The sequence below is a fragment of the Eutrema salsugineum genome, unplaced genomic scaffold (assembly GCF_000478725.1).
Source record: "Eutrema salsugineum unplaced genomic scaffold, Eutsalg1_0 scaffold_3, whole genome shotgun sequence".
Taxonomy (NCBI): Eukaryota; Viridiplantae; Streptophyta; class Magnoliopsida; order Brassicales; family Brassicaceae; genus Eutrema; species Eutrema salsugineum.
Genome location: NW_006256756.1, coordinates 4,354,485 through 4,367,250, shown reverse-complemented (window position 1 = coordinate 4,367,250; position 12,766 = coordinate 4,354,485). Strand labels below are relative to the sequence as shown.

General features: G+C 39.3%; 2 protein-coding genes across 2 annotated transcripts; both read left to right on the top strand.

Annotated features, from left to right (window-relative positions):
• Nucleotides 1–3,972: 3,972 nt before the first annotated feature.
• Nucleotides 3,973–6,510, top strand: LOC18014777 (putative cysteine-rich receptor-like protein kinase 32). The gene is made up of 6 exons (XM_006396835.2): nt 3,973–4,924; nt 5,013–5,134; nt 5,214–5,424; nt 5,499–5,736; nt 5,864–6,017; nt 6,094–6,510. Exons 1-6 carry the CDS (start codon nt 3,973–3,975, stop codon nt 6,403–6,405), a joined length of 1,989 nt encoding a protein of 662 aa, XP_006396898.1. The 3' UTR covers nt 6,406–6,510.
• Nucleotides 6,511–9,632: 3,122 nt separating this feature from the next.
• LOC112085269 lies at nt 9,633–10,989 on the top strand. Its single transcript, XM_024154470.1, has 2 exons — nt 9,633–10,020; nt 10,151–10,989. Exons 1-2 carry the CDS (start codon nt 9,633–9,635, stop codon nt 10,987–10,989), a joined length of 1,227 nt encoding a protein of 408 aa, XP_024010238.1.
• The last annotated feature ends 1,777 nt before the right edge of the window (nt 10,990–12,766 follow it).

The following is a 12,766-nucleotide window of genomic DNA, read 5'->3' as shown; positions in this document are numbered from 1 at the left end:
ATATTTTCACTAAGGCCGCAAGTCTTAAAGTTTGCAACAATCTCTTTAGCAAGCTAGGACTTGTGGACCTTAGTCGCCCTTGATCATAGTCCTTGATCCATGGACATCACACTCTTTTTCCCTTAACAAGGTTTTGTCCCATGAGGTTTTCCTTGTTAAGGTTTTTAATGAGGTGATGCTCATGGGTCTTCAAGCTTAGCAATCTAAACAACTTCGATGGCTAAGCTTGAGGGGGAGTATTGGTCAAGAAAGGTTCTATGCTTTAGGGCTTGAATCGGTGTTAGCCTTTAATAAGGAGAGAATGCTCAAGGGATCACGTGTGATGTTTAAGGAAGAAGAGAGTTGGTGTCCGTACAATGGTCCCCCCTTGGCGCGTCGTTTACACTTGGTCTTGTGACCGTTGGAGCTGTCACTATCTCTCGGGATCCATGCTCAAGACTCACATGTTTCCTTATGTTTCTAACCACTTTCTTTTGTATTGTAGCTTAGCTAAACCTAGTTTCTATTCTGTCTCCTCTATATATGTATCAAAGACGAGAATGAATAAACACACTACTTTGGGAACTCTTTCTCTCATCTCTTTTGCACACTCTCTCAAATCTCTTTATTCCGCTTAGTCTCTATATATTCTAACATCGCCGAGATTTAGTCTTTGTTTTGTTTGAGGACAAACAAAAGACTAAGTCTGGGGGAGTTGATAACACCGAATTTTGACTATTTTTATGGATCACTTTAATATCTTTTACAGGTGTTTTTACTCCATTTCCAAAGGTTTTCAAAGGATTTCTATGTTTTCGGATTTTAAAAGACTTTTCAGGTAATTTGGGATAAAGAGGCACAAATTGGAACAAAAAGACTCTTTTGGATAAATGCAGACCGTCAAAACTCTCATGGAGAGACGAAGACCTTCTCACCGTCTGATCACCCTCAAAATTGGACAACTTATAGAAGAATCAACCAGCTTTCAAATGCACTTGGTTTGGAGAAATTCCAACGGTTGGATCTCAAGATATTCCATTAGCCCCGGAGCCACTCGAAGACGGCCAGCAAGTCACGCGACCGCGGCCAACAGCCCATTTCCCGCGGTCACAAGCCTCCTGACCGCGGCCAACCACCTAATCCCCGCGGTCACGTCACTCCCGACCGCGGCCATCAAGCTCCGAACTAAAGCCCATATTTCTGAAGCCCAAAGTCATTCTCAGCCTCAACTCTGGAACCCTAGAGACCATGGAGTATTGAAGACTATAAATATTGTCATTTAGGTCGTTTTTAGAGAGACCCCTTCATACTTTACAGAAACCCTTTTTCTTTAGCCGTTTTTATGCGATTTTTGTAGAAGTTTGTTCAAGTCCGAGTTCTTCAATAGAGAAGCTTTCTTCATCTCTTTTCTTTACTGTTTTTCATTACTTTTATTAAAACCAATGATGATGTCGACCTCAGCCATGTCTGAGTAGATCCCGAGTTGGGCTTAGGGTTCCCGAAAAGGGCTCTCATAATCGATTAAGACATCTAGGTTTATAGATCTGGTATTTCGACCTGTTCTCTGTTCATTCTTGTTCTATTTGCATGTATGCTTGATTGATCACCTAGTATCTGATCTAGATAGTTAGTGTTGCGAAAGTTTTCATTAAGTATCAGCCCTAGAATGAAACAGGCGATTTTTCCGTAGGAGTGGAAACCTTCCTGCGGCAAGATCGTGAGTATTGAGGAGTCTTGTGCAGCTCTTGCGTTCTCTCCCTTCTAGGGCTAGAGTGGAAACCTACTGGTCAGGGTTGCGAGAAACAGTTGGTTATGATCACGACAGTGACGTAGTCATATCACCGTACTCTAGCTCTAGAACCACCTATATATCGATATCCGTCAATCCCAATCTATCTACCCTAGTGTCAAAACCGATTATGATCCCTTAGAGTTCCCAAAAGCTCAGCGTTTTTAGTCATAGTTTACAAACCAATCGATTTTTATTTGCTTATTTAGATCTGCATTTTAATTACTTTAGTTCGATATTTTACTTGCTTTACTTGCTTTCCATTCGATTTTTCTACTTGCTTTCTAGGATAGATTTATTTGCTTACTTTTGTTTTAATTTAATTCGTGACAAACAACCAATCTTTAAAAACCAATCTAGTCTAGACATAAAGTTAAAAACCGTAGAAGAATACCAGGCACACAAATCTCTGTGGATTCGATCCCTAAGTACTACAACTGATTAGCTGTGCACTTGCGGCTTTCATTTGTTTTGTTAAAGGTAAAGCTTGTTCCCTCACGCAGTTGACACGACATCAGCGGTTGCCGGGGTGTTTGACTGGGGGAATGGACTTTCGAACTTCTGGATCATCGACCGTGCTGCAGTGTTTTGTTGATTTCCCTCTCCTTGGAAATCGCTGATAAGGTTCCGTCTTCTGAGCAGATCTCTTGCTGCAAGCTGGTGATCTGTGCAGTGAGGGTTGCGAACTTGGCATCGTTGCTTTTGACCAGCTCCTGCATCTGAGTGGTGAAGACGTTTATGAGTGCGGTTGGATCGAAGGCAGCTACCGTTGCATGATGGGTTTCGGTGCCAGTCGGAACTCTTACCGAACTCGGTCCCACGTTGTCTTGAGATATTGACTTGAGGTCGGGCCGGGCTATGTTCCCCATCGCCTGGAGGTTTGCCGACTTACGGTGGGACCTGGCTTGGGTCGTTATTGCATATGGTGATGTGGCTTCCGACCTGGGTAGAGGCCGGTTGTGCTTTGTCTGCTATTGTTGTCAACGTTGCTTGAAGGTCGATTACCGAATAGGCTCCATGGTGGACGCTAATTATTGATTGTGGATTTCAATTTAAGGGGGTCAAATTCGATAATTTGAGTTCGGAATGAATTTTCATTAATGTTGTGTTCGGGTTACAAGTATTTGAGTTCGGAGATCTCTACAAACTGAAAACGTATACTATTTTTCTAGCTCTCATTTCTTCGGGGAAGTGTCCAACCCCTTGAACAGTAACAGAACCATTTATCTATAGTATATAGGGTTTTCTCCTTTTAATCCCATTGACTCTCGTTATTGGGTCTTATCGCTAATGGGCCGTCGGATCAGGCCATCATTAATGGAATTCAATTAGGCCAATTTTGATCTATACCAGACCAAACCGGGTTACGAAGCATATCACCAATATATATGGTTACAGCTGATGACCACATGACTAGTCCACAGTCCTTGCAATTTGATTTTGCGACAGTTGAAGCGGCAACAGATAGATTTTCGTGGATCCAGTTTAGACTCTTCAAACTATGGATCCCAGCCAGGCCATTGCAGCAGCAACTCAGTTCCTTGTCCTATCGACAATGCAACGATCACTACAGTCACTCCTCGTTGAAACTCTTACTTCTGCACTCTGTAGTATAACCACACCGAGATTAGCACCAGTCCGTACCAGTTTCCTTGTTTCACACGCAATTCCAGTTTGTTTAAGTCCATATAAAACAAAAAAAAAAATCGAGGATTCAGTTATTTCTGTATGTGATGTGTAATAACAGAAGACTATCTATCTGATTTTTAGTTAAACGATATATCTTTTCTACTATCGAGTAATTAATATCTGTATAAATTAATTTATAGAAAAAATTATATTGCTTCAAAACTCGAATTCTATAGGATTGAAAATTGTGATTTCTAATTCTAACCCTAGTATGATACCGTACTGCAATATTTTAATTAACAGTACATTCTGAGATTAAAATCTCAGTAGAACCCCACGAACCAGTGCTCACTTTCACCGAATACCTAACATGTTTTCTAAAATATAGAATTATCCAGACGTTAACCGATTTGACTTGACAAAAATTTTGATTACGAAAAAAACAAAAAAAACAAAAAAAAATTTTGATTACGCAGGCTGTTTTGACAAATCAACGCTACTATAGTAAACAAAAAAGAAAATGTCTTATTTAGTTCTGCAACAAGTATGTGAGAAAAATAAATCTTATAAAAAAAATGTGTCTAAATAATCTCTTGTCAATCCTTTGTTTTGTCCAGGTCTTTAGCTCCGGCTACGTGTCTGCACAAAAATGTGGAGAGAATATGTTTTTCAGACCAAACGGTACTTACGATACAAACCGTCGTCTCATTCTCTCAACTCTTGCTTCCCACGTCAGCTCTGGAGACGGCTACTACAATGTTACCGTTGGTGAAGGCCCTGGAAAGATCTATGCCTTAGGCCTCTGCATCCCAGGGACTGATCCAAAGGTGTGTTCCGATTGTATCCAAGCCGCGTCTGTCGGTTTATTACAGAACTGTCGGAACCAGACCGACTCATGGGACTGGAGAGCAGTCAAGACGCTCTGTTTCGTTCGTTACTCCAACAGCTCGTTCTTCAACTCCATCGATCTGGAGCCGACACAAGCAGAATACAATAAAGGAATGTACCAGGGTAATGTTACAACTTATACAAGAATATGGAACTCGTTCATGGAAGTTATGATCACCCGAGTCGGACAAACTCCATCTCGATACTTGTCCGATGTATCGCCTAGGATAGGTGAAAGACTTGATGATAATGTATACGTGCTGATGCAGTGTATTCCAGGGATATCCTCTAAAGAGTGTGAATCTTGTCTTCAAGAAAATGTGCGTACAAACCAGAGATGCTGCAATGGGTACATAGATGGAAGCGTTCGCAAGCCCGTTTGCTTTATCCGGTGGGATGATTATGCATATCTTGGTGCATTTGATGCCTTTAATGACACACATTCTCGACCTACGCCACCTTCTCCTACTCCTCCTCCTCCTACTCCTCCTCCTCTCCCTCCCACTCCTTCTCCAGATGGGAAAAGAATTGCTAGAAGAGCTATTGTGGCGATTGTTGTTTCCACAGTTACATTCGTGGTGCTGCTTGCTTCTGGATTAGTTATTTGGAAGAGATCATACGAAACAGTAAAACTTCAAAGTGAGTTACCTTTTTAATTAAGTTTTTTTACCACTCTATACATAGCTATTTAGATTGCAGAACAGTACTTATATAGATGTTGTGACAGCTGATGATGACATGACTAGTCCACAGTCCCTACAATATGATTTTGCGACAATTGAAGTGGCAACAAATAAATTTTCGAGAAGTAACAAGCTAGGTCAAGGCGGATTTGGTGAAGTTTACAAGGTATATACATATGAGCTCTACATGTATATATGACTTCTTGATTTGTCATGAGAGCTAAGAAACTAGAAGCTATTTGTAGGGAATGCTACTAAATGAAACAGAGATTGCAGTGAAGCGGCTATCGAGAAACTCGGGACAAGGCACACAAGAGTTCAAGAATGAGGTTGTGATTGTGGCTAAGCTTCAGCACAAGAATCTTGTTAGGCTTCTTGGGTTTTGCATAGAAAGAGATGAACATATACTTGTCTACGAGTTTGTTCCAAACAAGAGCCTTGATTATTTCCTCTTTGGTAATATACAGTATACAACAGGTTTTATATATGTTCATTTCAGTAAAGTTTCTTAAAATCTTAGTGTAATGCAGACGCTACAAAGAAGAGTCAGCTAGATTGGAAAAGACGGTACAACATCATCGAAGGAATTACGCGAGGGCTTCTTTACCTTCATCATGACTCAAGGCTCACAATCATACATCGGGACATCAAAGCGGGTAATATTCTTCTAGATTCTGATATGAACCCTAAAATAGCGGATTTTGGAATGGCTAGGAATTTCAGAGTGGACCAAACTGAAGACACGACACGAAGAGTGGTTGGAACCTTGTTAGTACTCTACTATTCTCCTTCAAAACTAATGAACCTTGCTAATCTTACTTTAAATGGGCACAAATGTCAGGTGAACCTTTTTGTTTCTGATTATATATAAACATTGTCATGTGTATATTTGCAGCGGTTACATGCCTCCAGAGTATTTGACGCGTGGCCAATTCTCTACTAAATCTGATGTTTATAGCTTTGGAGTATTGATTCTCGAGATTGTTTGTGGCATGAAGAACAACAGCCTCTGTCAGATGGATGACTCTGATGGCAACTTGGTGACACATGTGTGGAAAAATGAAATCAAAATCTTACTCCATTTTAGTTATTATTATCTTTTGAATATGATCAGATTCTTGACAGGTTTGGAGGCTTTGGAACAATGAATCCCCCTTAGAACTCATCGACCCCTCGATTAGGGAAAATTATGAGAAGGATGAAGTCATTAGATGCATCCATATCGGATTATTATGTGTTCAAGAAACTCCTGCAGATCGTCCAGCGATGAGTACAATCTTTCAAATGCTTATCAATAGCTCCGTTGTCCTACCTGTGCCTCGACCTCCTGGATTTTTCTGCACGAATAGACCCAATATAGACCCTTCAACATATAGACCAAAGATTGAAAATTCTGGCTGCAAATCTGTTCTTTATTCTATAGTCAGTCCTCGTTAAAATTCTTGCTTTTCCACTCTGTATTTAGCCCTTGTCCGTACAGTTTTTCTTGTACCACAAGCAAGTCCAATTTCAAATTCTATGTGTAAAGAGGTTGGAGATTCACTTTATCTTGTACGGGAGTAATACATACGTTCCAATTTCTCAATTATCTAGGAACATCATCTACCTTGAATCAACGTACACATACATACATATGGATTTACATTAACCCATATATAGATTTCAAGAACTTTCCTTCTTCTGATGTTATATGAGCATGAATAGACCCAAGTTTTTCTTCCCTTTCTTGTTCAATTTTCCATGAAAATTTGCCAAACTACATCACCTGCAGATACATTAACCTAAACCTCTCAGATAGTCACTTACATTTTAGAAGCTATCGCTTTTTTACAGAGCATAAAGATGCAATTGCTTTATGCCAAAGAAAAGTGAAAGGGGAATAACTTAAGGGTGTAACCAGAAGGAGTTAGTTTGTGAATAACTTGGAAAACAGAGACATAAGACAAATGTTGGTTCTGTTCCGTTGGACAGACAAAGCCTATGGTTGGTCCGTTTGGACTGGTCAAATTGCATATGCATGATTCAATCATTAAATTGCTGTATGATGTGAAAGATATTTCCCTGATGAAGAATAATATGTTTTTTTTTCAGTTGTTCTGTAGACAATGCAACGATCACAACAGTGTCACTCGTTGAAACTCTTGCTTCTTTTTTTTTTTTTTTAAATATGTTAAATTGGATTAAAAAAAAAAGTTTCAGTTTTAACCTATATTTCAAAGTCAAACACCAAACAAACCTCTTTTTTTTCTCTCTCCAACTTTTGCCATTTTGTCACAATTTTATCCTTCCTACCTAAACTATTAACGAAAATGCCATTATACATCTATTATTTCGATTTTTCCTTAATTTGGCTAAAGTCTCATTGGTCCTCCTAAAGACCATTTAATTACGAAAATGCCATCTTCTTCAATTCCTTCAACCACCATGAACAACCACGAAATAAGAATAAATGCTTCTCAACCAATTTCAAAGCTGTAATAAGTAAATATCTGAGCTCATTCACTCATAACCTTGCTCATTCTTTCATAATTTCTTCTCCAAAACATCTGGGCTAAGTTACAATGCGTCGGGCCATGCATTTTTGGTGATTTCTGGTTACTCGACACCTAGGTTGTTTATTTTCGGTGAAATCCTGAGTTCTGGGTGCTTAAGAGAACAGTAGACGAGCTCAATTTTGTTAAAGGTAATCGTCGCACTTCAATTTCTCCACATTTCCGTTTTCATATCACGAAAGTAGACTTCAGTATAGTAGACTTCTCATGAAGTATACTGAAATCTACTAGTCAACATAAGGTTATTTTTGCAATTGACTTCTTAAAAGTAGACTTCATTAAACTTCACGAGAAGTCTACTCGACATCCTTTGAAAACAAAAAAAAAAAGCCTAGTAGACTTCGTTTGAAGGCTTAAGAAGTCTACTAAAGAAAAGAGGTTATTTTTGTAGTTGACCGTCTTTAGATTTTTGAATATAGACTTCCGTAAGAAGTCTACTGTTTACGTCTGCAGAAGAAGTCTACGGTAAAGTTACTTTTGTAGTTTGACCAAAAACGTATAGGTTAATTTAGTGTTTGACTACAGTTTTTTAAAAATTAAAAAATTCAAAAAATTCCGAAAAACTTCAGTAGACTTCCCAAAGAAGTCTAAAAACTGTAGACTTAAAGAAGTCTACTTATATTTTTTGGTCAAAATTAGAAGGAATCTTTTTTTTTTGTGAAGTCTACTCAAAAAATTCAATTGCAAAAATAACATATTTTTTTCCGTAGACTTCTATTAAAAAAGTAGACTTCAAAAGTAAACTGTCAGAGAAGTCTATCTTACATGAAGTCTACAATAGAAGTCTACTTTGTTAGCCAATGCATCGGTCAAATGCTAAAGTAACCTTTTTGGCCGGAAGTCTATTTCTGAAGTCTACTGTAGGAAAAGTCAACAGATTGGTCAATTGCAAAAATGACATGTTTTTTAGTAGACTTCTTTAGTAGACTTCTCTATGAAAAAGTAGACTTCTCCTCCAGTCTACATTTGAAGTCTGCGGTAAAAGTCTACTTTTAGCCTTTTTTTTAAAACGCGTTTAAGGCAAATTTATAAAGTATTTTTTAAATTTTTTGGATTAGAATTGCTTTTTAGTAAATGATTGAACTATCCAGTGAATTTTATTTCATTTCATTCGATATTTATTGTTGAATTAGAAGTTTTGATTTTAAGCTACTTAGCTTATCAAAGTAGACTTTGTCGTGTAGTATACTAATGTTCTTTTCGGGAGAAGTCTACTCTTGATACAAAAGTCTTTATGCAGTGTTTGCTAATATGGTTTATCTGGTTATTTTTTCAGAGAATGGCTCAAATTCCTATTGTGTACGGGGAATGGAAGATTGAGGAGAATTCATGGCATTTTGTGGTTGACATGGGCAAAGGTGGAAGAATGTGGTTTTTGAACGATGGTTGCACCTTGGGGGAACTTACTGAGATGGCGTGAGATGATTATAACTTGGGTTAGAAGACTGAGCTCATTGAGTTAACCTACTCACTACCAGACCCAATGTTGCAAACTATGGCTCCAGATACACTTCCAATGCATGTCACCAATGATAGACAAGTTTCAAGTTTGATTGCGTTAAGCAGAGTGCATATGGTACGTCTTTGTGTTTCCAGTCAAGTGGAGATGGATATGAGGAGAACCAGGAAGGATCAGATCAAGATTTAGGTGAGGAGTCTGAGAAAAACTCAGAGCATTCTATCGATGATGAGGCAGCCAGTTCTGATGTGAACGAGGATGGATAAGATGTGGACGATGCAGCTTACTCTGACGGAGAAGATTACAGTGTCTACGGTAAAGTGAAAGATGAAGATGATGATGAAGATGAAGTCTGTATTGATAATGTCAGAAACAGATATGGTGAAACAGGAAGCACGCCCATCTCATGGTCTGATAATATATATGTTAGGGCAAGTTTCCCTACAAAGGACAAGCTGTTATCAGAGGTTAGATTGACTGCGATAATGTTAAAATTTGCTTTTAAAACAGAGAAGTCTACGAAGACCCTGTTTCTGGCTAAATGTCGAGTGGAAGGATGTGCTTGGATGGTTAAAGTGAGCGTGAAGAATGATGTATCCACTTTTTGGGTGACAAAATATGTGAAAGACCACACATGTTCAATAGGCCAGTGAATGGCTCAGCGTGGAAAGTCTACTCCTAAGTATATTGGCAAGCTGTTTATAAGCCATTTGGGCATCATTGATGGTCTTACGCCACAACATGTCAAGGATTCAATGAAGCATATGTTTGGTATCAAGATGGATTACACTACTTCATACAGATCTTTGATATATGCCCAACAATTGGTCAGGAGAACAGCTGAAGATGGATATGCGAGTCACCCAGCTTACCTACATTCAGTTAACAAAGCCAATCCGGGAACTGTATCAGCTCTTCATGTAGATTCCAATAACAAATTCAAATATCTATTTCTCGCATTTGGAGAATCGATTGCCGGTTTTCAGTACATGAGAAGAGTTATTGTGGTGGATGGATGTCATCTAACAGGGAAATACGAAGGTACTTTGTTGGGGGCCACCGCACAAGATGGAAACTTTCAGATTTTTCCTTTGGCCTTTGGAATTGTTGATAGTGAAGATGATGCTTCATGGGAATGGTTTTTTTTCTAAACTGCGTGAATGTGTCTCAGATGGTTATCCTTTGGTGATAGTTTCTGACAGACATCTTTCTATTAAAAAAGTTTGTCAAACTGTTTTCCCATGGGCAAAACGAGGGATATGCTATCATCTACAACATAACATAGTAACAAAGTTTAAGGGGAAGCAATTGCTGTACTTGGTCAAATCTGTGGCTTATGCTTACAACCTCTATGACTACAACCGGTACATGGTGGAGTTAAGACAGATCAAGCCTGAGCTTGCTGACTATTTGGAAGAAGCCGATGTCTCCCTTTGGTCCCGAATTCATTATGTTGGAGACAGATACAATATTAAGACTAGCAATGTCGCAGAGTCTATAAATGCTGCACTTAAGAAGGCCCGTGGCTATCCCATATCATTCGTCTTGGATTTCATACGAGAGAAGCTCGGTCGGTGGTTTTTAAAACACAGAGAGGATGCTTTGAGTCTCACAACACATAATACTCGGGGAGTGGAGTATTTTCTGGCGATTCGTGGACATTATGCAGATGCAATGGAGGTGGACCGAATTGACACTTGGAGATACTATGTGAAAGGAGGAACCAGGAATTGTATTGTTGATTTGGAACATGGAATGTGTGAGTGTGGTGTGTTTTATATCGAGAAAATCCTATGTTCACATGCTATTGCAGCTGCATTAGCCGGTGGGATAGCTGTGGATTCCCTTGTATGTCCTACTTACTCAAAAAACTACTTGTTTGCTGCATATTCTGCCAACATATATCCCCAAATTTCAGAGGTCCAAGAGTCCAACTATCAATATGTCTGCCACCAGACATTCGCCGCAAACCAGGCAGACAGAAGAAGTCTCGGTGGCAATCATGGCTAAAAATTGCTAGGAGGAAAAGCAAGAAGCCAAGGAAGCTGCACAAACGATACAGCTGCTCACAATGCAAGCAATCTGGTTATACCCTACCGAATTGTGTAAGTTGATCTAAACTCATCTAATAATGTCCTATACAATGTTAATTGATTTATTTACTAAACTTTATGTCTCTCACTTAGACGTCGAAGATTCACCAGGACAATAACAAGAAGGCTCCGGAATAGAAGGACAAAGCTGTTATTGTTGTCCGGAAGTCTACTTTGGAAGTCAAATATCGAAGTCTACTATATATGTGATATTTTGTTAACGGTTAGAATTGAAACGACTTCATTTAAGAAAATGCTTTAACAACTTTAACGGTGCATATAACCGTTGTATCTGTTTGTCTCTGTTATTCTGCTTATAAATTTTCGATGACCACGAATTATAGTTCATTAGAGAAGTATGCTTCTCCTTAACACCGTTTTGATTGAAAGGATCATATCCACGGACACGGCCGGAGTGAGATGCCGACGTTGAATGATCATATCCACAGACATGGCCGGAGTGTTATTTCCTAAGAAAGGACTCTTCTGTGTCGCAGCCAGCTGTCGGTTTCTGGCACTCGTTGCTCGGGCAACTATCTGAGCCGCTGCTCTGGCTTTGGTATTTTTGGCAAGTGCAACTGCGTCGAAGTCAACATCACACGTCTTCGGGTCAACTTCATAAAAGCTTGCCTCGGGGGTCTCTTCTTCCTTCAAGGCAGCCTTCTTTCCTTTTGCATCCCCGGGGGCAGTAACACTCTCACTCGCACCAACGTTCACATTATCTTTCATCGGAGCATCTTCTTTCTCTGAATTACTCTGCAGTTTATTGTCACAAACAGGCATGAATATACAAATAACAACACCATTGCTATAATTTAGTAACATGTTTCATCATAGTCTGGAAATTGGAAACACAATTTTTTAAAACATAAGTAAATAATCTCACACGGTACATAGCATTATTAAACATGTTCGAATTCAAATGACATTAGTATTAAGTGTTCCTATTTTTGCGTAATCTTGTTCGCATGAAATGTTTTCGTATAGGCGGAGGGTTTTTGGTACTAACCCCTTCATGCTTCTTGGATCTAGTGACCTGTTGCTGGGTTGGCTCTACATTGTCCTTAACCTATTCTTCAGTGTGCTTCGCCGATCCTGTAGTCAACTCCTCTACTGCACACTCTACAGATTCAACATTGTCGGTGAGAAATTTGATCTGTTTTTCACAGCTACCAAGACCATTCAGCATCTTGATTGATAAGCTTTTGAAGCATTGGTCGAAGTGCGCTTTCATAGTAGCGACAACTTCGACCCCTTCATCACCAACGAAAGAGGCGGCAGAGGCAGAGGCTGTGCATGTTCTCTTGCGACTTGATTCATCTGAGGGAAGGCTCCTTTTTCCTGCTTCTTCCTTCACGATGTGTGCACCCAGAACACCTTCCAAAGGCTAGTGGTTTTTTGAGAACTTGAATTGGGGGTCATGGATTGCATTGACAATCTTGACAATATTTGGATCTTGTTTCTCATCATCCCAAACTGGAAACATATCCGCCAAGTCCTTAGCCACGCAGCACTATATGCGAGCCTGGAAAAACACAACTCAGTAAAAAAATTATAGAGGATATAATAATAAAACGTAGGAAGTGTCACACTGAAGTGAAGCACTGAACTGTACAGCAGAAGTATTCAGTAAACAAGATTAAAATATGAATGCATACACATAAAGTATGTGCCGACTGTTATCTTATAATATT